General features: G+C 60.8%; 3 protein-coding genes across 8 annotated transcripts in view; 1 reads left to right on the top strand and 2 right to left on the bottom strand.

The window, feature by feature from the left end:
• Window positions 1–4,684, top strand: part of UNK (unk zinc finger) — a 29,860-nt gene extending 25,176 nt beyond the window's left edge. For 2 of the 4 annotated variants that reach the window (XM_045190114.3, XM_045190116.3), the window contains 3 exons: window positions 505–686; window positions 1,186–1,443; window positions 1,981–4,684. In XM_045190114.3, coding sequence (XP_045046049.2) covers window positions 505–686; window positions 1,186–1,443; window positions 1,981–2,136 — 596 coding nt within the window. In that variant the 3' untranslated portion in view covers window positions 2,137–4,684. Of the gene's footprint in view, window positions 1–504; window positions 687–1,185; window positions 1,444–1,734; window positions 1,917–1,980 lie in introns of those variants that run through there. The other 2 variants (XM_045190113.3, XM_045190115.3) reach the window with 2 other exon arrangements.
• Window positions 4,685–4,689: 5 nt separating this feature from the next.
• Window positions 4,690–17,297, bottom strand: UNC13D (unc-13 homolog D). Of its 2 annotated transcripts, XM_045190117.3 has the most exons (33): window positions 17,195–17,297; window positions 16,907–17,065; window positions 16,144–16,179; window positions 15,862–15,969; window positions 15,669–15,728; window positions 15,516–15,582; window positions 15,087–15,267; window positions 14,623–14,667; window positions 14,422–14,490; window positions 14,185–14,254; window positions 13,938–14,042; window positions 13,739–13,831; window positions 13,561–13,664; window positions 12,322–12,439; window positions 12,086–12,210; window positions 11,908–11,998; window positions 11,771–11,827; window positions 11,597–11,694; window positions 11,433–11,484; window positions 11,216–11,349; window positions 10,989–11,109; window positions 10,471–10,614; window positions 10,179–10,277; window positions 9,870–10,076; window positions 9,651–9,719; window positions 8,965–9,044; window positions 7,670–7,775; window positions 7,515–7,586; window positions 6,923–7,006; window positions 6,718–6,838; window positions 6,389–6,512; window positions 5,798–5,994; window positions 4,690–5,280 (listed from the first exon to the last, which is right to left on the bottom strand). In XM_045190117.3, exons 2-33 carry the CDS (start codon window positions 17,021–17,023, stop codon window positions 5,162–5,164), a joined length of 3,273 nt encoding a protein of 1,090 aa, XP_045046052.2. In that variant the 5' UTR covers window positions 17,024–17,065; window positions 17,195–17,297; the 3' UTR covers window positions 4,690–5,161. The 2 variants fall into 2 exon arrangements, with proteins under 2 accessions (XP_045046052.2, XP_045046053.2); XM_045190118.3 differs by lacking the exons at window positions 16,907–17,065; window positions 17,195–17,297 and adding an exon at window positions 16,307–16,759.
• A 1,008-nt stretch (window positions 17,298–18,305) lies between these two features.
• Window positions 18,306–25,827, bottom strand: WBP2 (WW domain binding protein 2). Of its 2 annotated transcripts, XM_024553697.3 has the most exons (8): window positions 25,582–25,827; window positions 23,503–23,611; window positions 22,022–22,157; window positions 21,122–21,214; window positions 20,320–20,454; window positions 20,030–20,152; window positions 19,480–19,556; window positions 18,306–19,349 (listed from the first exon to the last, which is right to left on the bottom strand). In XM_024553697.3, exons 1-8 carry the CDS (start codon window positions 25,638–25,640, stop codon window positions 19,296–19,298), a joined length of 786 nt encoding a protein of 261 aa, XP_024409465.1. In that variant the 5' UTR covers window positions 25,641–25,827; the 3' UTR covers window positions 18,306–19,295. The 2 variants fall into 2 exon arrangements, with proteins under 2 accessions (XP_024409465.1, XP_024409466.1); XM_024553698.3 differs by lacking the exon at window positions 20,320–20,454 and having other exon boundaries at window positions 25,582–25,713.
• Window positions 25,828–26,504: the final 677 nt, after the last annotated feature.

Below are 26,504 nucleotides of genomic sequence, written 5' to 3'. Positions count from 1 at the left end.
ATGTGCAAGAGACTGGAAAGAGGTGGTAGGGGCAGGTGGGGGCACGGGGTCAGATTGCCTGGCTCTGTCCAGGCTCCACTTACTGTCACCAAACGGGGGTGGACCCAGGCTCCCGGAGCTCTTGCTGCTCCAGCTCTGCCGTCATCCAAGGCCCCAGCCTGTCTTTCTCCTGAATCTCCTCCGAGGCCTCACCCCAGGGTACAAGAAGGCTCTGCTCCACCCAGCCCTAGGTCTCCACAAATCACTGCCTTCACAGGCGGCTCCCCCACAGCTCTCCCCAAGCCCCCAGGTCACCCCATGTGGCAGATAAGGATCTTGAGACTCAGAATTTAAGTGGCAGCTGACAGGTAGCAGCCGGCACCACAGTAGGTCTGACCCAACTGCAGCACCTACGCGCGCCCACCCAAAGCTCCGGCCTGGGGCGGTGGCCTGGAGCCCCGGGAGCCCTGGGCGCACCCGGCAGGGCCCTCCAGAGCACTGACACTCCTCCCCTTCCTGGGGCAGGTCTGAATGGGATGAACAGCAGCATCTGGGAGCACTTTGCCTCTGGAAGCTTCTCCCCAGGCACTTCCCCTGCCTTCCTGTCAGGGCCGGGGGCTGCCGAGCTGGCCCGGCTTCAGCAAGAGCTGGACGAAGCCAACGGCACCATCAAGCAATGGGAGGAGTCCTGGAAGCAGGCCAAGCAGGTACTGGGCCCCATGCCCTCCCTCCCAGGGCCTGGCGGCACCGAGCTCATGACCCTCTTGTACAGGGCACAGGGAGTGGGGGAGGCCCGGGTCCTGGAGAACAGAGCAGAAACTCAGTTTTGTTCTGTTTCCCCTGTTAGACCCTGGGGTGGCTGGTATCCCTGGAACTCTGTGAGCCATTTATGTGGTCTGGTCCCAGGCGCCATTGGCCTCTCCCAAGAAGCCCTGACTCTCCAGGGCTCAAGTCCAGGGTTCTTGGTTCGAGGGTGGGCCTTCCAGCTGGGTCCAGCCCCCTTCCCTGCCCACAGAGGGTCTCTTGGAGGTCCTGAAACCTCTCTTCTCTGCAGACAGTGTCAGCTGCCTCCCTGCCTCCTCCCCACACAGCTGACCCACTCCCAGCAGGCCCCACAGCCACGGTGGCTCATGCAGGCCCCCAGAGATACGCTCTGGGACGGGGGCAGGGGGCCATCTTGACACGCTCTGCATGTTTGGCCCACAGGCTTGTGATGCCTGGAAGAAGGAGGCAGAGGAGGCCGGTGAGCGGGCCAGCACGGCCGGCGCCGAGTGTGAGCTGGCCCGTGAGCAGCGGGATGCACTGGAGGTGCAGGTGAAGAAGCTGCAGGAAGAGCTGGAGCGGCTGCACTCGGGGCCCGACCCGCAGGCCCTGCCCGCCTTCTCCGACCTGGAGGCCCTCTCGCTCTCCACCCTCTACTCCCTCCAGAAGCAGCTGCGAGCCCGCCTGGAGCAGGTGGACAAGGTCAGCCTGGGGAGGGTCGGGCTGCTCTGGGTGGGGGTGTACGTGCCACAGCCAGGGCTGGGCTCCAGGGGGCCCACACTGCTGTGGAGCTGGCTGCCCTCCTCCTGCGAGCCCTGGCCGGTAGCTGGCTGGGAGCTAGGGAGAGCAGGCCGCTCTGGTGGCAGGGGGGGGCACTTTGTAAGGCGGGTGGGACCCAAGCTGCACTAGTGTCCCTGGGCGCTCTGAGTGCTGCACAGCCAGCAGACACTGCATGTGGCTGGGTCCCCAGGGCTCTCCCGTCTGCATTCCTAGGTTCCCTGCTGGGCCCCCAGAGAGCCTCGAACAGTGGAAAGAGCCGTCTTTCCCTCACCAGGCCTTTGGCATCCCATCCGTGGCTGTAGCCTCGGGCACGCCACTGCCCTCTCCAGGGACCAAGGGTCACCGCAGATCAGTGTGAGGAGAAGCCCTTAGGCTGGGGGCTGTGGAGTGCGGGCCCCTGAGTAGCGCCCTCCTCCCACCCAGGCCAGGCCCGTGACCTCGGCATCCCGCTCCCCACAGGCCGTGTTCCACATGCAGTCGGTGAAATGCCTTAAGTGTCAGGAGCAGAACCGAGCGGTGCTGCCGTGCCAACATGCCGTGCTGTGCGAGCTGTGTGCCGAGGTCAGCGAGTGCCCCGCCTGCCAGCCGGGCCGCGCCCACGCGCTGCAGTCGTGACCCCGCGGGCCCGGCCGGCCGGCTCGGCTCTTCCCACCTAGGACTTTTTAAAGTATATATATGTATGTATGTATGTATGTATGTACATGTATATGTATATGATTATGTATATGTGTACATCCCGTGTGTGTGCAGGCGTGCGTGGGCGGCCAGTGTGAACAGTGTCTGTGTGTATATCTCTACACAGATATAGACACACACTTTAAACAGACTTACCAAGCACTTTTTAAAAGAAGCAACTATTTTGCAGTCCTCCCTCTACCCACTCCCTACCTGTCCCACTTGCCCCTCTTCTCCTACCAGCCTTTTGGCAGGGAATCTCTTTCTCTTTTTTATGTAGGAACTAACTATTTTTAACTTCTTGGGGCCTGAGCAGGGAAGGATGGGAAGCTGGATGGGCCGAGGGGAGGGGACGAGCCTTCAGGGCAGGCCCTGTTCACCCCACCTCCCCAGGACAGGGCAAGAGCCAGGGCTTGGAGGCCCCAGGCAGTCCTGGTTCCTGGCGGTGAGGCCCAAGGGGCGTGCCAGGGCTCCAGGCCAGCCTAGCTCCTAGCTTTACCAGATGTGTATTCAGTTCGGGGCTGGCCTAGCAACCTGCTCCTGAGCTCCCACCGCTGGGCCCTTGAAGCCCCTCGAGGGTCAAGGCCCAGGAGTTCCACCCCTCGGGTTCCTGAGGCAGGGGCTCGGCGTCAGTGCTCTCCCCTGGTCTCGGGAGCAGCCTCCCTGGCCCCAGGGCCACCTACCAGGCTGGCACTGCCCTCTCCATCACCCCCAGCTGCCCCCAGCTACCCCTCCTCTTCTGGCACAGCCCTCTGCCCCTGTGCTCCCCACCCCTCCCTCTGGCAGCTAGCAGGGCAATCGGTAGGGAGGGGCTGCGGACTGTGAGGACCAGGGGCTCAGGCCCTGCCCCCGCCCCAAGGGGCTCCGTACGCATTCCTTGGTGCTCTCCGAGTGCAGCTGGCGTCCCGCCCGAGTGGCGTGGGCGCACGTGTGCGTGTGTGTGCGTGCCTGCCTGTCCGACGTGTAGTGTGTCTTAGCTTCCATTCTGAAACTCGTTCTGTACAGAGAGATGTGGCGGGACGGGAGGGCGGAGTGGGTGGAGAGAAGCCACCCCACTCCCAGCGCTGGTGTCTGGGGTGGGAGCAAGAGGGCTTCAAAGGGTCTGGCCCCAGCCCCTCCCCCCCTTGGGCTCAGCACGAAAGGGCTTTCAATGAATTAAGTGAAAACTTTCTTTTTTTTACAAAAATGCAAAAATCAACAGAGCTCCAAAACTATTGGAAATAAAATATGAACTTGCAGCGGTAGCTTGTTTGCATGGGGTGGGGGCCCCAGGTTCAGGCCTCCGAACGGTAAGGTGGGCCAGCTCAGCTCCGGTTCTGGCCCCACCTGGGCTGGGCACTCTGCCCCCACCAAGGAAACAGCTTGTGCCCTGACCCCTGCGGTGTGGCTAGGTGGCCGCAGAGACCCAAGGGCTCCCCGGGCTCCAGTACTTGTCTGAGCCAGGCCCGCTGCAGCGAATGTGGGGACCATGAGCCCTGGACAGAGACCCCCCCAGCCCACCGCTCTGCTCTTGTGGGCCCAGTGGACAACTGCCACTGCTTTATCTGCCATCTGCCAAAAACCAGCAGGGTCCCTAGTGGTTCTCAGAGGAACAGACGGTGCCTTCTCATAAACACAGGAAGAGAAAGGTGGGCTCCAGAGGAGCTGACCTGCCTGTCCCCTGCCCCTTGCCCCCTGCGGGCAGAGGGTCTCCAGCTTTCAGCCACCTCTTCCCTCCCCCTGCTCTCAACCGGCCTGTTAGGTGGGTGTGAAGGAACACAGCAGTGGGCTGCCCTCCCGTGTGGGTCTCCGAGGTCCCGAGCTGCAGGGGGCCGTGGAGACACCTCAGAGCACCCACACGTCTCGCTTGTGCGGGCTCCGAGAGGGGAGGTGACTAAGCTGCGGGTAGAACTGCACCTGGGTCTTGGGCTGTGACGGACAGCACACAGGCTGCTGCCCCCCCGGCAGGCTCCCCACTCACGGTGCTGCCCTGGAGTTCCAGGCCTGTCTGGGGCAGTGGCCACTGGAACCGACGTGCCGGGCACTGTTTTGTTCGAAGCCCTTGGCCGAGCACCAGTCATTCCAATTGCACTGGCGCTTGCTTGTGCATGCGCTACCCCCACACCACCTCCTGCTCTGTAACATGGGAGAGGGGAGAGGGGTGGGCCCAGGGTGGGGCATCCCAAGGGGTCTCGGGCTGGGGAGAGGTTTGCAGGACCCAACCTGAGCCCCACTACCAGCCAACCAATTGTTCACTAAGAGGACAATGCGTTGTGACTTTTATTTTTGCCAAGAAAGTTTCTAGGTGGCAGGTGCTGGCTCCAGGAGATGTCCTCAGGCAACAGGGTTAGCCAGGCTGTCCTTTCTGCTTCTGTCCTCGGGCCAGTCCCCTGCCTGCCAGCTCTCACCTAGCAGGGCCAGATGGCCCCAGCTCTGGGCTCCCTAGCCTGGTGTTGGCAGCCCCCTCAGGAGAGGCCCTAGGCTCCCCTCTTTCTGGTCACCCCCCCTCCCCCCCGCCCCCCCCCCCCCCCGCAGCTGTAGCCACGTCTTTGTCAGAGTCCCCACCCCCTGCCCCAGGAGGGGGCTCTGTGCCCACAGCCCTGGCCCCACCCTGTGGCTGGAATAGGTGCTCCAGGGAACAGACGGCTGAGACTGGCTTTGCCAGAGCAGCTTTTCCCAGGGAGGAGCAGGGGCAGGAGATGCGGACAGCTGCCTCCCCTTCCCTGGTGCTGGGGTTTGGCAGGGAATGCTGAGGCCAAGGCTGAAGGCAGGGAGGAGGGAATATAAATATGCAAATAGTGTCTCCATCTCCATAAATATGCAAATGGGATTCCCATGCCCTGAAGGCCTTTGTGGGGGGGGGCAGGGGGCGTCCCACACCACACTGGGCAGGACCCTAATGAGTGTCAGGCCAGGCTGGAAGGCTGTGCTATGCCAGACCTCCCAGGAAAGCCCGTCCCTACCAGGGACCCAACCTCCACAGCTATCACCCTAGCCGAGGGGCATGCTGGGAGGCCTGCTTGGCTCGTTGCCGCCGCAGCTTCACAAACGCCTGGGCCTCACGATCACCCTTCCGGCTCTCCAGCAGCTGCAGGATCAGGTCCCCTAGGAAGAGAGGCGTTTGGGCGCTCCGACCCAGCTGCAGCACAAGAGGCTGAGAGGTGCCTCAGGTGGCAACTCTTCCTTTTAGTATGAGAACCTGAGGCTAGCTAGCTAACCTCTCTGTGCCTCAGTTTACTCATCTGTAAAACAGCAATAATAGTATCTGCCTGATGGGGTAGTTGTAAGGATTTAAAAAGTTAATGTATGTCAGGTGGGTAGAACTGGCCCATAAGTGGACAAACGTGGGACCTATTCCTGTTCGCAAGATGGGTCCCCTCCCAGGGTAGATGGCGACCTACCCCAAGCAGAGAAAGCCACACTGCACTCGGCCTAGCTGAAATGACACTGGTTTCCTGACGGGACCCAGCGACCTCGGCCGCACAAGCTACCGCGCTGGCTACACCGGCTTTCACCCCTCAGGAGGGGTCCCTCTGACCCCCACCCTCCCATCTCTGGGGGCCCATCTGAGCCTTTACAGGCTGCCCCTCCTGTGCGTCTACAGTGCGGGGCTCAGGCCTACCGTTGGGTGCTGGGAAGGTGAGGGGCAGGCGGGTCTGAGGCGCCTGCCCGGGCTCCTCCGCCCCACTCAGGCCTCGCACTGCACACAGCGGCAGGAAGGCCTCCCCTTCTAGGTCATCGGCCCCCAGGGTGTCGTGGTCCAGCACTGTGAGCAGGAGGCATGCCCCGTCCTTCCGGCATGGCTCAGCCGGCACCAGGCTGGGTGGGGGACAGTGGGGCTCAGCTGCCTGTGCCACACATGGCCACTGCCCGCCACCTCTACACACGGGCTCACCCTCGGTCCCTGAGGGTGGGCCGGGCCGGGCCGGGAGAAGGATGCCCAGAAGGGCAGCTGGGGCAGGATTAGAAAGTGTGGGCCACATGGTATGACGCCTGCCCCGTGGGCTGGTGCTTTAAACCAGGGTCCCCAGGCCCACCTGACCTGGGAACAGAGGACTTTGCTTTCAGGACTCTTGCCTGGAACCAACATGTGGGAGTCTTCTCCCAACCCAATGAGGTCCTCTCTGGGGAGCCCCTTTGGCCCCAGCGGGGAGGAGCAGGCCTGAGGTGGTCCTGGGCTGGGGAAGTGCAGCAAGGGTGGAGACCCACTCACAATTCAAAGGTCTCATCAAACAGCGGGTGAAGGTCCTTCTTGTGCTTTTGGGTCTCCCGGGGAGCCAGCTCAGGGAACTCGTGCCTGGGCTCCAAGGTCAGCTGGACAAAGGGGTCGCTGGAGCCTGGCGAGTGGCCCAGGGAAGGGACAATGGCCAAAGATATCCCAGCGCTCCGACCAGCCCCCACTCCCTGCAGCTGTGCCCTGCTCAGCAGCACTGCCCCCTCCTGGTAACTCAGAGGAAATGCACCCGATGCTCCTACTGAGCCGGCAGAGCTACCGGGGATGCGAGAGCCCGGTGGAGTGGTCCGTGGGCAGCGTGCACTCACCGTTGGAGTCCAAAGGCAGCAGGCTGGAAGCGCTGAGCAGCTCCACACGCAGCTTCTGCTCGGAGGCGTGGTAGGAGGCCTTGAGCGTGACCGCTCCGAGCTCCTCCGTGGTGGTTTCAGCCTAGGGGGTGGGGCGTAGGGGTAGCGTCAGCGAGGGCAGGGCTCGTGGGGCGGGCCGGGCCGGGCCGTGGGCGGGGCACCTCACCTGCTGCTGGAGGCGGCTGCAGAAGTACCTCTGGATGAGCTCCCGGGTGGAGGCCCCCTGCAGCTCCAGGTCCCTCTGCAGGGCCTGCGAACGGGGCCAGGCAAGAAGTCACTGGAACTGTCACACTCAGTCACAGCCCGGCGCTGTGCCTGGAGTTCTGGTGCCCCCCACGCAGCCCCACAGCACCCCCACCATGCTGAGAGCCTTAAGCCTCACGCTTGGGTAATTGCTCTGCTAGCTACTGCCTTGACATTTGAAAGAATTTTTTTAAAGATTTTATTTATTCAGAGAGAGGAGAAGGGAGGGAGAAAGAGAGAAACATCAGTGTGTGGTTGCCTCTCCTACGCCCCCTACTGGAGACCTGAACTGCAGGTATGTGCCCTGACTGGGAATCAAAAAGGTGACCCTTTGGTTCACAGGCCAGCACTCAACCACTGAGCCACACCGGCCAGGGTGATTTGAAAGAATTTTTGAAAGAGATGCCCACAGTGTCATTTGGTGCTGAGTCCTGTAATTATGTAGCTGATCCTGGATGCAGGTGAGCGCAGGAAGACAGGCTTCCCCCCCCCCCAGACAGAGCAAAGGGCCCTACCTTGAAGGTGGCCGTGTGCAGGGCCTCAGGCGGCAGGCCACAGCCCTCTGCATAGAAGCAGATCTCCAGGTTCTAGAAGATGAGCAGACAGCCATTGGTGCTGACCCCACGCGCCCTCCCACCAGGCTTCGCACTGCTCTCACCGGTGTCATTACCTGCAGTGCGATCTTCAGCCTCCTAGAGGCCAGCGGGCAGCTCCGCTGGGAGGCAGCCACCTCCACCAGCACAGTGAGCGTGTGGGTCCAGAGCAGGGTCAAAAGGCTGAGGTGAGGTGCCGAGGGGTGCCGGACACAGGACAGGAAGGGGGAAGAGAAGGAAGTAGAGATGATTTTGAGAAAAGGCTGGCCTCCTGGGACCCAGGCTCCTCCCCACCCCCACTCACTTCACAGGTGAGCCAGGGGCCTGGGGAAGTCAGGCAGACGGTGGAGGGAGGACTGGCCTCCTGGGGAAAGGAGGACGGGGAGGAAGGAGAGGGCCAGTCCTATCTAATACAGCTCCCAGCCTAGGCGACGAGCCTTCTCGGGGCTCTCAAACCCCACCAGACAAGGTGTGCGGGAGGCTGAGCCCCCAATGGCAGAGTCATGAGCCAAGGCGGCAGAGGTCAGCATGAATAGGATTTCAGCACAATGCGTGGATAAACATCTGCTATCTGTCAGGAGAGAAAAAACAGCACCCCAGGCGCAGGCCTACTAACTACCTGAAATGACTGAAATTTCACACGTCAAAGTGGAGTCAGGCCATTAAAGACAAAAAAAATGTGTAACTAGGAATGTGGGAGCCCTGGCAGGTGGCTCAGTTAGAGCACCATCTCAATACACCAAAGTTGCAGGTTCAATTCCCGGCCAGGGCACATACAAGAGTCAACCAATGGCCCTGGCTGGTGTGGCTCAGTGGATTGAGCACTGGCCTGAGAACCAAAGGGTTGCAGGTTTGATTCCCAGGTCAGGGCACATGCCTGGGTTGCAGGCCAGGTCCCCAGTGGAAGAGTATGAGAGGCAACCACACATTGATGTTTCCCTTTCTCTTTCTTTCTTCCTCCCTTCCCCTCTGTCTAAAATAAATAAAATCTTTAAAAAAAAAACAAAAATCAACCAATGAATGCATAAATAAGTGGAACATCAAACTGATGTTTCTGTCTCTCCTTTCCTCCCTCTCAAATCAATTAAAGAGAAAGAGAGAAACCCTAACTAGAAGCCCCCCTGAATCACAGGAGAGGAACACCAGTTGCCTACAAGGTTAGGAGGGCAGAACTGCAGCCTGCGAGGCCTGGAGATGGCCCAAGGCTAATGGAAAAGGGATGGCCAGGTAGTGAGCTCCCTGTCTCTGGAGCGAGCTCTTGAGTAGAGGCTGCTGGCATCCTCCCCTGAGAAAGGATGGGGAGGCGGGGAAAGAGGGGCAGGTGGAAGAGAAGTGAGGAATTGGGCATGCCGGGCAGGCCGCTGCTGCAGACCTGTTGAAGTTCTCCTGCACCAAGTTGGTGTTCAAGTAGCAGAGCTCCACCTCCAGGAACTTCATCAGGGGCAGAATGGCCTGGGGAGAGGGGCAGACAGCACTTCCAGCTCTGGCCCATTCCGGTCCCACCCCGATTCCCCTGCCCAGCCCGGGGAGGAAACAGGGCCAGGAGCTTTTGTGTGCAGTGTTTGGAACTTCTGCAGGAAGTCAGGGACTTTTCTCCTGGTGCTCACTGATACACATATCCCTCGTACCTAAATCATTGCCTGGGACAAAGTGGGTGCCTAAACAGTTGATAAATTAGTGAGTAACCTCCCAAACCATCTGTCCCTGATGACAGATGAGGAGACTGAGGTCAGCTGGCTCGTAGGAACAGGCCAGCTATGCTGGCAGGCAGCTGAGAAGGATGCGCGCCCACGTCTGTTTGAGCGCAAAGTCCAAACCCTGCCCCACTGCAGCCCCCACACTAACCATCCACGCTGGGAGAGTCCGTGGAATGTCCCAACCCCGCCCCCTTAGCGTCCAAGGAGCAAGCTGAGGCCCAGGAGGGAACATTCCCTGCCCAAGTCTGGAGGACTCATCTCTGACACCCCATGACCTTTGGCCTCCTGCTCACCCTGAGCCCCTTTGCAATTCCAGGCCTATAAAGCTGGCAAAGGTCAGCGAGCAGGGAGGGCCACTCACATCCTCCGGCAGGACAGACTCCCTGACGCCCACCAGGTTCCGGATGTGCTTGGCGATGCCCACCTCCAGCTGGGGACACAAAACGGGGGAGGGGAGGCCAGGGCCTGATTTAGGTTCAGGAAGCGGTGGGGCTAGACATCATCCGCCCAAGTCCTGCTGAGCGGGGGGCTTCAGGCTGAGGAGTGGCGGGGCAAGGTCACCGCAGGCCAGACAAGGTACCTGCTTGGCCAGTGTGTGGACGCCAGTGCGGATCTCGTGGCCTAGCCCCGCCAGTGCGCCTTGCAGCTGGGTGTGCAGCGTGTTCTGCAGCTGCCCCTGCTCCAGCACGGCCCCTACCCGCTGCTCCAGGGCCTCCCATGCCAGCTGGGTAGGTAGCTTGCCGATCACCAGCCGCAGCTGCTCCATGTCATTCACCACCACACACAGCTGGGGACAGGCATGGGCAGAGGGATGCAGAGATTCCCAAATCATGGCAGGTGGGGCAGTCTCCACCCCACCCCAGCCCCAGCCCCCAGCTCGGGCCCTTACCATATTGGCTGCCTGGCCCTGATCCTTCTGGCCAGCAGCGAGCTCACGAGCCCGGGCCTTTATCAGGCTGCAGTACACCAGGGCCAGCCGACAGGTGTCCTGGGTGAGGAGGGGATGATCACTGGGGGAGTACCCAGGAGGGGCAGATAGGGAAGGCATGGGGATCTCAGCGACTTGAGGGATTTAGGATGTAGGCCTTTGGAAACTGCTTGGGGTGAGAGCTTGGGAAAAACAGGGTGGGTGGCAATGAGGCGGTCCTAGAAGGGGGGGAAGGACACGGAAGATGCTGCACCTCCACGAACTTGACGGTGATCATGAAGGCTTCCTCTGGGTCGGGCCAGTCCAGCTGCCGGGCAGTGTGGCTAATCTGGGCAAAGCAGGTGGACAGATCCACAGCCGACGTGCTATGCTTGGTCAGTTCACCCAGGGGCACCAACTGAGAGATGGGGGAGCCCTCAGGAAGGAGGCTCAGGGCTTGCCCGGTCCATGCCCCTGCCTCCCTCCTTCCTTCAGAAAGCATTCAGAGCTTCTACCATCTGCAAACACAGAGCTGGGTGGGGGGTTGCAGGGGAATAAGCCAGGCTCCACCCAGAGTCCCCACAGGGCAAGGATCAGTCCGCAAAGGGAAGCCACAGTTAACTCCAAGGATACTGAGAGGCAGTGTTTTGCACAAAACTGGTCTACAAGCATCCTTTAACGCCAGCTACCTGCTTCTGCACATCCAGAAGTCCCAGCAGAGCCCCAAACCCTATAGCTGGGACCACGCCCCAGGCCATACCCTGCCCTGCCCAGCCCAGCCTCCACCCCGACCTGGTCCATCTGCACAGCGCGCTGCACCCGTGCCAGGGCGACGCTGTACGTCTTCTGCAGCCAGGAGGGGATGGCCGGCTGGAACCAGCGGTGGAAGCCATCCAGGGCCAGAACTCCATCCCTGAGGAAAGCCAGGACTCAGTCTGGTGAAGGTCGGGGCCAGCGCGGGCTGCAGACCCTCCTCAACCCTTCTGTCCCCTCCGCACCGCAGCCCGCCCGCTGCCCACCTCTCCGAGGGGGCCGGCCCCAGCTGGCAGAGCTCCTTGAGGCTGATGTAGAGCTGGAACAGACTCTCCCCCATCTCTGGGGACACGGGGCTGCTCACTGCCACTGCTGTGTGGTCCTGCACACGCTTGGCCACCTGCCAAGGGACGGACGGTGTGGCGGGCAGGGCTCCAGAGCCAGGGTGGAAGGAAAGGCTGGGAGGTGAAGGGAGAGACTCACCAGCCACTGCAGCTCCAGGAAAGCCATGGAGAAGAGGTCGATCTTAAGAGTGCTGTAGGAAAGGCGGTGGGTGTGACCTGGTGACACACCCTGGGGTCCCCCGGGGTCCCCTGGTCCTGTTCTGAGCCCCCACCCACTCCCTCCCGACCCAGCCACCTGCTCACTTGTGGAAGATCTTGTTCCACGTGCGCTGGCACTGGTGCAGGTCGTCCATGATGTCCTGTACCAGGCTCAGCAAGGCCTTGCCTGCCTCCAGCATGCCCTGGCGGGGACAGAGGTGAGCTGAGCGGGGCTGGGAGAAGCAGACACCCCACCCTCCACCTGGCCGAGCCCCTCACCTGCACCATGGGCTGATGGTGCTGCTGCTTCAGGTGGAACCACTCAACAGTGCCAGTCTGTGGGCAGAGAGGCAGTGAGCAGGGAGGGCTGCTGGGCCCAGGACATGCCCTCTCCACCCCGAGGGCGAGAACCCTACCCGCAACGCCTCAGCCACCAGGCGGGGCAGTGGGGCACTGTCGGGGCACAGCTCTCCAAAGGCCTTCATCTTGCACATCTGTACCAGGACCCTGTGGGGACAGAGAGCCTGCTGCCCTGTACCCCCCACTCACCCCTGCAGGTGCCCCAGCTGTTCCCTTGTCCCTGACCCCACTGACCTGAGGAGAGACTGCAGCCGGGCAGGGGAGTCGGAGACGGAGAGGGGGAAGACACTGCGGAACCTCCGGATGAGGGAGAGGCCGTAGGCCAGCAGGGAGCTGAACGAGGTGGCCAGCTCCTCCCGCTGCAAGCCCGGGAAGATGCTGTGAGGCTGGAGCTGCTTATGGGGCCCAGAGAGCCGCTCCCACTCCCAGGGCCCTGCCTGCCCAGCACCCCTCGCCACGCCCTGGCCCACCTGTTCCGCCTTGAGCCGGCCCTGGATCCACTGGTACTCGATGCTGGTGATGGGGTGCAGGAGGCAGCTGCTGGGGAACTCCAGGCTCTGGTAGACACGGCTGTAGGCCAGCCACTGCCTGCAGCAGACGGAAGCCCTCAGCCTGGCCAGGTCAGGCACCTCCATTCCCGCTGCCCTCCCAGTCTCTGGGAGGGAGGGGCAGCGCCTCCCCCTGCCCTGAAGCCTCCTGGGGATCCCCACTGACCCCCGGGGCTGAAGGGAACCCATAGAACTTTTTTTGTTCCTATAGCTTTTCAAACATGTAAATTAATCGCCCATCTCTTCAATTAGGATAGTTGTGATTTGAAAATTCGGGCTTTCTTGCTTCTTTTTAAAAATCGGATTTGGAGACGAGCCTTCATGCACATGTGGCTCATGCCAGCGGGGACTCCCCTTCGGACAGGCCAGGGGGGCGTTGCCGAGGTGATGATGGCGCTGAGACCAGGCTTACGGAGGAAGACGCAGGAGGGTGGGGGAGAAGAGCCACCAGGGACAGGCCTCGGTCCCGTCCCTGCTGGGGCACAGCGGCCACCTGCACGACAGGCTTGGGACCGGCAGGCAAACTAGGCCCTCACCATGGGTGCCTGTTCCAGTCTCCAGCCGCACCTGCACCCCCCACCTCCCCCGCACTCCACCCCCCGGCCCACAGTCCTAGAGCGGCCTCCTTCCCGGCCCCGGGCAGCCCCCGGAGTGCCCCCCTTCTGACTCCTCTAGTGCACTGCAGTGTTGGGGAGCTCACTGGTGCCCCGGCCGGGCCTCCCCACAATCTGCTGTGGCCTTGGGGACGCAACAGCACATTCGCACAGGCTCCGGAAGCTCAGCGCTCAGTTTTGTTGACGGGAGGCAACAGCATTGGGAAGTGGGGCCAGGGGCTGGGGCAGGGGTGGCAAACTCAAATGCCCAGAAGGACCCACGTGACGTCAGGGAGTGACATGGGCCTGATGGCCACCTTGACGGCTTGGGGAGGACAGGCTACTCTGCTCTGACCAGCTGCAGCCCAGCAAAATGACAGCCCTGTGACTCTGGCACTCATGCGTTTTATGGGGAACTGTAGGGGAAATGTCCAGGTTTCTACAAGTTGGCAACGGGCTCAAAACTGAAAGTACACAGTTCGGACCAAACAGAAACCTCTCGAGGATGGACTTCGGGCTGGCTGCCAGCCCAGTGGGGGGCAGGCAGGAGGGAGTGGGGCACACTCACGCCATGGACTGGTGGAAGTCAGACAGGTCCTTCTGCGTGGCATGGAGGAACAGGATGGTGGTGGCCTGGGGACTCAGCGACCCGTCCCAGGACGTACTGCCTGCCTGAGGGGACAGGTGGAGGGGTGTCAGGGCCGGTGGGCAGACCTCAGCCCTGTCCAGCCCCGGGAGCGCAGTACCTGGTGCTGGGTGACCTCGTGGGACACGAGCTGCTGCAGCAGGTGGAGGTGCACCGTGTAGCTGGGCCGGGAGCGGCTGGCAGCGGTGGCTCTCTGCGGTAGGTTCAGGGCGGCGGTGAGTGGAGCATCCCATTCCCGGAGTGGCCCGTCCAGCCCAGCTGGGCCACTGGGAGGCTCCTGGCCCTGGTCCCAGACCTACCCGCTTGTGAATGAACTGGAACTGGAGGTGGCACTGGCCGCGGTCTGGGTAGGTCTCGGTGCACGGCTCCAGGGAGTACCACTGGTCCTCCCGGCAGCGCAGGTCCTGGCAGGCCAGGCAGTCGGGAATGCCCGTGCCCGTGAGCAGGGACAGGGAGGCGATGGTAGGCAGGCCTGGAACTCCTCCGCTGAGCCCCTCCCCAACCCCCTCTGCTGCTCTCCTGGGCCTCTTCCCCCACCCCACTCACCTGTAGCCTCAGAACCACGTTCCCCAGGAAGTCGTCCTGGCCTTTGTCCTTCCGGGCCTCCTTGAAGATCCTGTCCCAGGCAGGGTACGTGAGGAGGAAGAAGGGCCGAGAACCTGAAGGGCCCCGGGTGGTAGCTGCTCCCGCCCTCCATGGCTGCCGGGGCCCAGCAGTGGGTGCGCATGTAGAGGGAGGACAGAGGGAGCCCCACACCTTCCCTAGGAGCCCCGCGGCACTCACCTTCGCAGCCCATGCAGGTCTGTGAGTTCCCCGAGCTTCTGCCGGACGGATTCCACAGTGTCCAGGTCCCTGGTGGGGCAGAGGTTTGAGCTGGAGGCCGAGACGGCATCCTGGGAGTCCCTGTCCCTTCAGTGGGAGGCTCTGACACCCTCCCGCCTCCCTGTCACCTTCCCCACCCACACAGCTGGGCGTGTTCCTCACCACATGTCCAGGTGAAAGCTCGAGCTGCTTACGTCCTCAAACTCCCTGTAGGGAGCAGAGGGCATGGGTGAGGGCCTTGGAGGGCAGACCCCTCGGCCAGACCATGGCTGCCCCAGCCTAGGGCCTATCTCCCGAAGCTGCCATCCCCAGTAGTCTCACCCACTGTGGAGCCTTAGCCCTTCCCAGCTGCATTCCCCCCCTCCTTTAAGGGAAGGCTCCTGGCTACCCTTAGATCAACCCAGCCAGCAGACCCTCTGCACCCGCTAGCTCCTGGGGCATTGATGCCACCACACAGGGCTGTCTGCTTTCCCTACCTCCTCAGGAGCAGGCTCCTCCTCTGGTCAAGCAAGGCCCCCTCCCTCCTACCCCCACGCAGGTCAGGAAGTCCTGCTTATCTCCTTGACTGTGGGACCCCTGCCCCAGGGAGTAGCCCCAGGCAGGGCGGGGCCGGGACCAGGACGTACAGGATGAAGGTCTCGTCCCAGACGGGGTTCAGCGTCTGGGTGATGACCTGGGTTCGGTGGGTCTGCTCCTCGGGGATGGTGTGCCGCACCACTGCCTTCTGTGGCCGCCGCGGCCCCAGGCTGTCCCCTGACGTGCCAGCCCCCTGCTCGATGCCCAGCAGGCAGTAGGGGTCACTGAACCCTGGGGAGGACAGGGGGACAAGGCCACCAGGGCGTTGGCTAGGCTCTTTGGGAGGGTCCCTCGTCACCCACCCCCCCACCCCAAGGGCAGAGCCCCTTCCCCTGCTAGACTCCAAGGGCAAGGAGCCATTAGCACGCCGGGGCCCGGCAGCCCAGCAGGGACATTTGGGAGAGTGGAGCTCCCACCAAGAGTTCTGGGACACATGGTGATGGGAGACGGGTGATGGGCGAGCTGCCCTGCCTGCTCACCGCTGACATCCTTGCCCAGAATGCCCTTGGCTTGTTTCACCGTGGCCTTCAGACAAAATGTTGGCTTCTGGAGAGAGAGGAGGGGGCGCCTGAGTCCCAGAGGGGGCTTCCCAGCCCCCGTCCTTCCCCGGAGTGGCTCTGGACTGGCCTTACCTCGAGCTCCTGGACCTGCTGTAGCATCCGCTGGTGCTCCTCGGGCTCCGTGTGGAAGGCCTGGTGGGGCAGGAGTGTGGGAGGCTGGGGTTGTGGGTCGGGGAGTGGGGCCAGGTCGGGGAGTGTGGCTGGGCCTGGAAGGAGGGCTCCAGAGTCCAGGCTGCAGGAGGTGCAGGGTGGGGGCTGGACTCACATCCTGCAGGTATCGCAGCAGCTCCGAGGCCTCTGTCACATGGTTGGGCTCAGGCTTACCCAGGCGGTGCAGGACAGTGTAGAGAGCTTCCTCGTAGAGCAGGGCCCGCTGAGACACAGCAGGGTCACCTCAGGACCCGCACCCCCCCACAAGGTCTGAGCCCCGCTAGCCGCCGCACGCCCAGAGCAGGGACAAAGCGCTCACACAGGCAGGGTGGGGAGAGGGCTCTTGCCGGCAGCTGTGGCCAGCACCTCTCCATGACCCCAGCACCCCGATTCTTACCTCCTCGGGGGAGAAATGGTGCGATGGAGGCGCGATCTGGGGAGCAAGGTGAAAAGACAGAGTGTCCAGGCGGCCCGGGCCGGCCTGGACGGCAGGGACGGCTCCTCGCAACGCAGGCCCGGGGCTGCGGCCCACAGCTGCCGGCCCCACCAGTGACGCACACCTGTTCCTGCGGCGGGCCTCTGGGGGCTCCGGCCCCTGGGTCGCCTTCCTCAGCCCCTGGGTCACTTTCCTCGGCCCCGGGCCTGCACTGGCTGAGGTCCATTGGCGCTCAGCTACCCTACCAGCGTGAGCTCTCCGCACCCGGGGCCCCCACCTCCTTTCCTTCCCCAGAGGAAACAGCACTGCTTATCGGGCGGCCACGCTCACTCGCACCCCAGCGGCGGAAGTGAGGCCCAGCAGCGGAGGTGGGAGACTGGGAGTCATGTCAAGCAGGCCTGGGGGCTTCTCAGCTCGTCCCTAAGCAACCTGGTCCCAGCCAGGACACCCCTGCCTGTTGGAGCTGGTGCACTGGAGCAGTGTGGTGGGGCAGGGGTCAACACCACCAGGGAGAAGGGGCTTGGGGCCCGGACCTAAGGCCCAGGGGTGGCCCAGAGAATGCATAGACCCTATTCTGCTGACCCAGAAGGCTCTGTCCAGGGGAGAGGGGAGGCACGGGAGGGGACCACACCCTCAGCCCCAGCCTGAGAGAGGTGGGGCCCACACCCTAAGACCACAGAGCCCCACCCAGGCCAGCGCTTCTCCTCCATGAGGTCACTCCTACCTCCTGAGCTGTTGGGGGCAGGGGCTGTTGCAGCTCTCCGACCCTGCGGCGCCTTATCTTGATGGCTTGGCGCAAGAGGGGAGGGCGCCGCTGGGAGTGGGAGAGGAGTGTCGCCATGGTGGCCAGCTCTGCCCTTCCCCTCCGCTGTGCCCGCTGCCGCTGGGTGAAGATAGTGTAGCCACAGGATTATGCAAAGAGTCCAGGGGAGGGGCGAAGGAAGGCGGGTGGGGAGAGGGCCAGGTCAGGGTTTCACCACCCCAGACGGCCGGCACCTCTCTACCTCCCTACCTCCCGCTGGCTGGGCGGTGATCCTGGGAGGGACTCTCCCTGGCTGGAGGCTGAGAGAAGGTGTACGCCCAAGGTGGACTCGAAGGTGGACACAGGGGGTGGGTCCAACCACACCCTACCCTCCCAGGAGCCTCTGGGAGGGTCCAGTGCCCCCAGCAGGGGGCGTCAGGGCAGGCCAGGCACTGGCCCTGCCCCATCCCGATGGGCCAGGGACTGAGGGAAGTAGCCCTGAGTGGGTGGGCTTCTCACCCACAGACTTTCCTGAATGGGCCCCAGGCTGGGGTGGGCGTGGGCAGGGCACAGGGTGGGGCTTCCAGAGAGGTGTCTCCCTGGCAGGCAGGCAGGCAGCCAGCTGCTCAGCCTGCTCCACTCCTCAGGTGACATTCCACCTAGGTGACGGTGAGCTGCCCCAGGCAGGGACGGCCAGGCCGAGTGTCCCCTTCAAATGACCTTGTAGGGGGTGTAACCAAGCCGGGAGCTCCTGAGAGGACCTGGCCGGAGGGAGAGCCTAGCAGGCAGTGCCTAGCCTCTCCTGAGAGGGCCCCTGGGCCCAGAAGAGAAAGGAAAGTGGACACTTGAGCGCTCAGTTTTCTCTGAGCTCGGAGCCCAGCTGACGTGGTGCCCAGGGCCTTCTTCCAGGCCTGAGCCAGGGTGTGGGTGGGGGTGGCGGACAGGCCTGGGCCCAAGCTTTGGCTCTTTCCGACCTCCCCCAGTCCGGGCACCAAGGGTCACGAGGGTGGTGAGAGAGCGTGTCCTGCAGGGGCCGGCCTGGCCACTCACAAGCCTGGATATGCTGCTTGTGGCCATGCTGGGCCCAGGGTAGCCAGAGGCAGGAACTCCATTAGCCAACCTGGCCCTGTCTCCATGGCCTCCCATCCGGGCAGTCTGGGGCTGCACTAGGCCTGCAGGGGACTCAGTGGGTAGGCACAGTTGCTGAGTAACAGCTAGGGAATGGACATTCGAGAAGCCTTAGCTTCCTGGGGCCAAATGGGCCATGAGAACAAGGGACTCTCCCACACAGCCAAAGCAGCACTGTTCCTGCCCCACCAGCCGCCCCAGGCCTCCGGGGCCTCCCCAGGGCTCGCCTTGTCCCCACACAGAGGCAGACACGTCCAGTTACTTCATTTTTACTGTTCACATTTTCAGCAAACAAATCAAGGTGCAAACAGGGTTTATTTCACATTAATATATTAACTGGATTTTTTTTTTTTTGGTCAAATAAATAGGGAAGTCTCTTTAAATAACCATCTCCTCACTTCGTGGCAAGTCCGGGAGCGAATGAGCACACGTCTGAGCGCATCCAGGGCGCAGCGCCGACAAAGCGTGAAGCTCGGAGGGAAGGGGGCAGGCCAGGTCCCAGGGGTCAGGGGCCTCCGATCCAGCCCACCCAGCAGCCTCCCAATGGCATGCTGGGACAGATGTGCACTCTCCAGTTGCAGGAGCCCCTTCCAGACGGAACAGAGAAGGCAAAGGGAAACGAAATCCAGAAACACCAGCAGGGAAGCAGAGGGCCTGGCACTGAGGCCACCCAGCCTCTGGAAGCGGAGGTAACAGAATGACCAAGGGCAGGACAGGGAAGGCAGGAGGGACTGGGGCTGGAGGCCGGCTAGGAACGGAATGCAGGCTGGCAATCTGGTGGAAGGGGGCCTCCGCAGCTGGGCACAGACCAGAGTGCAGGGGACGGAAGCAGGGCTGACGGGCCTGGGGCCATGGGAGAACCAGAGGCTGAACATAAAGTGGCTACCAAAACAAGGGGGCTGGACTGCGGTGGAGGAGGTGGCCAGAGAGTCCCTCTGTGGGTAGAAGCTACTGGAACAAGACAGGAACACGGGGGACCCCCCCGCACTCCCGAGGAGACCCCAGAGATGCTGAGAGGAAGTGTGCCGAACTGTCTGGGCTCTGAGCTAGTGTAGGAAGCTGGAGGCGTGGCTCCGAGTCAAGGGGCCCCTCCCTTCTGTCAACGCAGTTCCTGGTAAGTGTTTTATAATCAGACCTGGAGAGAGAACATGCTCCTCCCCCATTACCCTCCCCTCCCCCCGTCCCCCATACAGCTCCAAGGCGAGGGGAAGGAAAGACAGGTAGGACAGAGGGAGTGAGGGATCTACTGGGTCTTCTTATCTTCTGGGGGGTAGTAGGGAGGTGGCGGAGGCTGGTTCTACGGAAGAAAACAAAGTTCACATTAGAAGGTCAGAAGGAGCCAAGGTCTCCCTGGTCCCTAAATCCCAGCCCACTGTGGCCACCCTGCTGATGTTCCCCCCTCAAGTCCCACTTGCATCCCCGCTCACCATGGGCATGTAGACGTTGTGTGGATTGCCAGGGTCATAATAGGCACTGGCAGCAGCTTCTGCGGCCTTGGCCTCGGCTGCAAAAGCAAACACACTGGGGCTAAGCCTCCCCTCCTCTTCCAGCCACCCCTGGAGCTGCTCCTGGCCCAGTGACCCAGCCCCCCGCCGCCCAGGGCAGCTGGTGCTAGGACCCAGTTCTCTCCATAAAACAGCATTACCACCTCCTTAGCACTCACCACAGGCTACCCTGTCCTTTCCCTGTCATCTCCAGCCCTCACAACCTGGCCAGGGCGCTGTTACCACCTGCTGGTAGTGGCGAAGGCCGAGGTATAGAGGGAGCCCTTCCCGGTGCCAGGGTACACAAGCAGCTAAGAGCAGAATGCTGGAACCTCAGCTCTCCACCCTGAGCCCACCACACTGCCGGTCCCTAGGCGAGGGAGCATTCACTATCTGGGACTCCTAGCCAGCCTCTGGCCATTCTCTGTGACCCTCTGTGCTGCCATAGGGAGACGGCTGGTCTCCCAGCACCGCTAAAAGCCTGGGGCCTCACCTGCAGGAGTGGCGGGGACTTCAGGCCCACTGACCGGCGGCTCCATAGGCCCAGGGTAGGGCGGTGGTGGGGGGTGCACATACCCCATGGCCCCGTCCATCATGGGAGGTCCCGGATAGAACTCTGCTCAGCAAGAGAGGGATAGGGACCCAGTGAGCAGCCCAGCCTCTCCAGCTCCTCTGTCAGCCTTGAAGCAGGTCACAGAACAAGTCTCCCCTCTATACCGCCCTGGCCTGGGTGGGGCTGGTTAGTGGGTGGGGTGAGGGGTGGGCAGCAAAGGACACACTCACCAGGTGGGGGCGGTGGGTAGGGGTAGCCAGGAGGGCAGGGGTACATTCCATTGGCGACGGGCGGGGGAAAGACATAGGCCCCGCTGGGCAGGTAGGAGTACCCATAGGCTCCAGTGGGGGCTTCGCCTCGGGAGGCTATAAGTACAGGGGAGAGAGAAGTGAGCGCCTCAGGCCTGGGGGCAGGGGAGAGGGCGGCCCCACCCCTGCGAGGGGAGCTACAGGGTCCCAGGATGTGCACAGCAGACCTGCCTTACCCCACCCCATCCTGTTCCCGCCCATACTTGAGCTGGCCTTGGTCAGAATGAGGTGAGGGGTCAGGATGGGGAGAGATTAGAGCAGGAACAGGGGCGGAGGGATGGAACAGGGGTAGAGGGATGGCTGGGGGGTGGAGGGGAGGAGGAAGCTCACAGATGGGGTAAAGAATAGGGCTCAGGGAGGCTGGGGACAAGGTGAGGGGCCTGCTGTACACATCCCTTGGTTATTTAAAATGGCTGCCTGAGGGTGGCTTAATTGTTGGGCATCTTGTTTTTATGCAGCCACAGTAAATTGTCCAAACAGCTTGAGTCCAAACACCTTCGTCAAAATGTCCTCTACATGCTCCAGGCGGGGGGAGCTCAGCCTGTCAGGCACAGGACAGAATGACGCTAATCCCAGCTTCCTTCCCAGCTCCCAGCCCTGGTCAGCCCAGGGCCCAGAGACTTATCTCTTGAGAGCTTAAAAACAAAACGAAAAGGAAACAAACTCAAATGAACAAAAAACCACACACGATGGCCTTGGCCCCGAAGCTTTAGAGCCTTTTTACCTTGAGATGCCACCTGTAGCATCCGCTGCCCGAACTCGATGGCGCCCCCTGCAGCGAAGGTCAGCTTGTAGGAAGCAGAGCCTTCCCAGCCGCCTGAGAAGGAAGGCACAGCGACAGCTCAGGAAAGGAGCCTGGGTCACTCGGAAGAGAGGGCCATCTGTACTCCCAAGGTCCCTGCCCAAAGCCCGGGAGGCCTGGGGGGAGGGGCTGGCTCTGCAGCACCTCAACTCGACTGGACATTGGCCTCCCCGCCAATGCCCGGCGGCCCACCTGCTCTGGAGTGGGGGATTTTCCCTCCTGAAACAAGCCGGCCCTCCCACTCAGCACTGCAAGTGCATCTGCACTAGGGCCTCCCACCCCCAATAATGCGGCCTCCCGGGAGCAGGTATAGTCAGCGACCACCAACACTCAAGTTCAGAGCGGATCCCAGCCTGAGGGGGCCTAAGGGAGGCCCCTGGGGCCTCTAGCTGAGCTCCTGGGGCTGGTGGGGTGTGAAGGACAGAGCGTGCCACCAAGTAGGGCCTCTTGGGCATCACAGAGGGGCAGCTGGCTCCTCCTGGCTCCAGGGAAAGGCCCTTCCGAGAACCTGGCACAGCCCCTTCCCACACTGCAAATCCGGACCCACTTGCCCAGGGCACAGTGAGCAGCTGCACTTCACTTTGTTGACTACACTCTCTGCAAAGGCGGTGTAGGCAGATTCCCCAGATCCTGCCAACCAAAGGCCACCTCTGCGCCACAGCGCAGCCCAGGTGTTGGTTTTGGAAGCTAATTCACAGCCAGGAAATGGACAGGCTAGGATGATAAGGGACCGAACAGGAGCCCTCCAGGGCAGCAGTTGGAGCTGCCCTACAGCACCTCTCCCGAAGCCCTGTCTGCGTAACCTCAGCCCCCGTCACCCACCTCCTGCCTCTGCCTTCACTGTTCCCTTGATGTAGTTCGCGCCGAACACAGGCTGCTTGATCTCACAGTCCTTCATCAGGTAGAACGGCATCATGAAGGACTGCATAGCGTCCTTCCCCTTGGACAGAAAGATGACCTGCAGGGAGAGAAGACAAGTACCATCAGCGGCCAAACCATGGCCCGCAGGCCGCTTCCTGTGGGTGCTGAGCTCACACCAGTGCTGGGTGTGCAGCCCGCGCCAGGGCCCGGCAGCCACGAGCGCTCTGCTCCAGACACTCGTGGAGGGAGCTTCTTAGACAAGACCTTACACGGGGAGGCCAGATGTGCGTATTCACAAGAAAACCATGCCACAGACAACATGAGGACAGACAGCTCTGTCACTTAAGCGGTGGCAAGGAGGTGGCGGATGTGAAAGGGCTTGCAAAGATAGGGCAGGGAGGCAGGGCCAGGGCGGGGAGGACTCCTGAAGGGAGCGGCCCAGCAGGAGCTTGGCGGAATGGACAGCGAGGCAGCGGCGGGGGCACTAGGGCCGGGACGCGGGGGTGTTGTAACTTCCCCGTAGACTCACTGCCTGAACAGCGAGAGTCTCCCATCCCGCACTTGGAGAACTTTCTGTCTCAAACCCACAACTCCGGTGACTGAAGATGCCACCTGAACCATCAGAAATGGGTGTTGATAGCCCTGGCTGGTGTAGCTTAGTGGCTTGAGCACAGGCTGAGAGTCGCCAGTTCGATTCCCAGTTAGGGCACATGCCCAGAGGCCAGGTCCCCAGTGGGGGCCACATGAGAGGCAACCACACACTGATGTTTCTCTCCCCCTCTTTTTCTCTCCTTCCCCCCCTCTCTAAATAAATAAAACCTTTTTAAAAAAAGAAAAGAAATTGGTGTGGAGCCTGTCCCTCTGCTAAATCCTGGTGACTAACATTTGAAGACGTGTTCCTCTTGCGACCGTTCAAGCCCAACTCTTGGGTGTCGACAGATTCTCTTCCAAGAATGCATTTCTCAGAAGTCTCTCAGCATCTGCCTGGGTAACCTCAGGCGAAAACCATTGTGAGGCTGGCATTTCTCGCTCTGCAGGGTTTTGCCGGGCTCTCTGCCCAGGCCTGAGGCTGTGGCCATGTTCCCGTTCACCACATTCATCACTGTGATGCGCAAAAGGCCGCGCAGGCTACTCTTAGGTTAATCGGAATAGTAACGGCCTCCCCCTCCAGGCCCAGGTCTTCCCAGCAGCTGCATCCAGACACAGAGATTTTGTCTGCACGCAGCTCTGGGACTTGCACGGATTCACTGCCCAGCGATCAGTTCCGCTGTGCAGACTGCCTGGTGGTTCTAGAACCCAGAAGCACGTGGCAGAGGAACACCCAGAGTGAGGAACTAACATGCACCTGGGTCACAGGCCACCGGGCTGAGACTGACCTAAGACTCCCATCAGCCTGCAGGAGCCACGAGCCCGCACAACCACCCTCATGCTGTGCCACTCACCCGGTAGGGGGTAAGGTACACAGTGCCCTTCTTGGTCCCTTTGAAGGCCTCTGGCACATTCTTCATGTCACTGAACGTAAGTTCCACATGGTCATAGGACATGAGGATGCTGCAGGGAGGAAAGAGGGAAGTCCCCAATGAGACAGTCTGCAGCCACGGCCTGTTACCCCAGGGACTGGACCCTCCTGGTACGCAGGTCCCCGGCGTGTCGTCCCTTTTAATGGTTTCCGATTGCTGCCTGGAAACTGTTACTGCAGCCGTGGGACAGATGAGAAAGTTAGGGTTCTACAGATTTCCCCAAACCCCGTTTATGCAACCCGTGTGGCCAGCACAGCAAAAGAGCTCTCCCCGGGCTCTCCAAGCCAGTTGGATTATCTGCATTAACTCTGCTTTCTTCTGAGTCCTTATGGTACATGTTGTTTTCGTTGGTTTGTTGTTCAATCCTAAGACACAAGCATGCTGAGACACGACTACACGTTACACAAGGGCTGACTTCAGGGCCCCTTTACGCCAGGATTCCTAAGCAGGGGCCTCGAGATGACCCTGCACGCGCATTTTTCTGGGAAAACCTACAGCTTTAGTCACTCTCAAAGGGGTTCACGACTTGAAGAATAGGCTTGAATATTTTATATGTCAGATAGTAAACTCTAATTTAAACTTCCATTACTGTACACACGTTTTCTTCGGAGGCGAGGCTGAGGTACCCTCTGAAACAAGGCACACCGTTCTTTAGCCACACCGAGGCCCGACAGGACAGACACAGTCTTGTCCCAGAAAAGTCTCGCTGAGCCAGTAAGAGAAACAGTCCCGGGAGACATTACCAAATGGCATCAAAAGCGTCTGTCAGGCCAGGGACCGGCTGGCACACAGCGGCTACACACTGGGCGCAGCGTGAGGTTTCTGCGATTGTAAGATAACAAAGTGGGTCTCAGCTCACGTGGTGCCCTTTGTCCTCTCCTCCTCCCCCAAATCACGACACTTTTTCACCGGGGAGGGTGAGTGGGAAGGGGCCTGGTGTAAGAAAAAGAGAAGTACAGCTCAGAGAAAAGAGGTCATTACCAGGAATAGGATGGTCTGGCCAACTCTGAGCAGGTAAGATGGAGGGAACGCTGGCATTCTCAGGTCAGGGGACTTCGGGCGTTCTCCTCTGACTCACCAAGTGTTCCCCAGTGACAGGCGCTGGGCTGGGTGCTGGCCTTAGCTGCCTACAAGGCTCTGAGCCCACCAAGTCTCCTCTGGGGCCTCAGGTTCCTCCTGAACTCCTGCCTTCAAGAAGAGCTTCAGGGCCGGCATAGCTCAGCCAGGGCTGCCTGGTCTGATTCTCAGTGCAGGGGGAGCAAGCAGAGAAGGAAGCCATCCAAGGAACCCAGATGTTGGAGGAGGGACAGAATTAACTGGGGGGTTGGTAGAAAGAATCTTGAAGTTGGGGGACCTCTGTTGCAGGGAGTTACCCAAGGCAACACGAGAAAGAGGCAAAAACGGACCTTTACAAGGACAGACACGGTGACAGTTGACAAGCGTTATCTATTTAAGCTCACCTCTGGCCTATTTCTCACCTGAGCGGTTCTGGAATATGCTGAAAGGCTATTGATTTTGGAGTAAAAATTCCTTCCCGGAATCCCATCTCTGTTACTTTCCCCGCACATAAAATGTGTGCACTAATGCATCTAACCCACGGGATTTCCGTATTAAAGGCAAAAAAAGGAGCAGTGCCTGACGTAGTAACATAGTAAACGTTCAATAAACGGCAGTTATTTTTGTCTAAGGCTATTCCCATCACTAGAGTCACCAAGTCCGGGAAAGGGCTTAGGAACTACCCCTAGATCCCACTTGCTTCCATAAACCCCCGAACCCGCTCAGCCGCCCCAACTCCATCCCACAGCTGACCGTGAATCTCGGCCCCTCCCCCCGCCCGCGACCCACCCACCTCCCTCCAGTCCCGCCCCCACCGTCCCCCCCAACACCGCACCCCATCAGTTTCCACTCTTGGCCGATTTATTCCCCACAGCCCATCGCCCAACGTCCACACTCCTGCCGCCCTCCCTTCGGTCCTCCAGGATCCTTTTGCAATGTTTTCACCTCTCCGTGTTGTTGACGATCACTCCGCCGCCCTCTGAGTGATTCTTGTTGAGCGCCATAGTCTCTCCAAAAGGGTCCCGAGACTAGTAACGCAGTACGCTTGCGCCCCTCTGCGTCCCGCCCCTAGTGGCGTCGTTCGTATTAGAATCAGCCAATCACAGCTCTTGAGTGGAGGCTGGCCCAACCACCTGACCTCCGAGCGTCACGTGGTAAGATTTAACTCCCTCCCCTCCCTCCCGTTTCACCGGCATCACAACACAAGTTGAAGACTACAATTCCCAGAAGGCAATGCTCCCATCACCTCGCCATATGCTAACAAGATGCATTCTGGAACTGTAGTCTTCTAGACCATAAGCCTGAGCGACTTTTGTACCTGGCATCTCTAGTCTCTGTGCCCTCCCCACCTAGTCCTGAGAGCGACAGAAAAACAGATGGGCACATCACAGGGAAATTAATCACAAGGGCCCTGAACGCACAGAGTGAGGACTGTAACCTATATCGCTCTGTGGAAAAACCGTACTGGGACATCCCACTCAATGAACATTTTACATGACTTGACCTCCCCACTAGGTAGAGTAGGAGTGAGTCATAATCAGGGTGTCCAGCCTGTGGCCTGAGGGCACATGCAGCCCAGATGCTGTGGATGCAGCCTAACACAAAGTCGTAAATTTACGTAAACACTAAGAGATTTTTATGGTGTGATTACGTTTAAGAATGAATTTAATGTGCTGCCCAAGACAACTCTTCTTCCAGTGTGGCACAGAGATGCCAAAATGTTGGACACCCCCGCAAGAGTGCAGACCCACTCTGTTCCAGGCCGAGATGGCTGGATGGCGCGCAGAACGTAGGCAAAATCTCTATCCTTCATGACGTCAAACCAAGCCTCCAGGTGGGGGAGAATCCGCCTGTCTCCCCACCTCACT

This window comes from Desmodus rotundus, unplaced genomic scaffold (assembly GCF_022682495.2).
Source record: "Desmodus rotundus isolate HL8 unplaced genomic scaffold, HLdesRot8A.1 manual_scaffold_310, whole genome shotgun sequence".
NCBI lineage: Eukaryota > Metazoa > Chordata > Mammalia > Chiroptera > Phyllostomidae > Desmodus > Desmodus rotundus.
The sequence above is the reverse complement of the archived record's forward strand: the minus strand, read 5'-3'. Positions and strand labels throughout refer to the sequence as shown.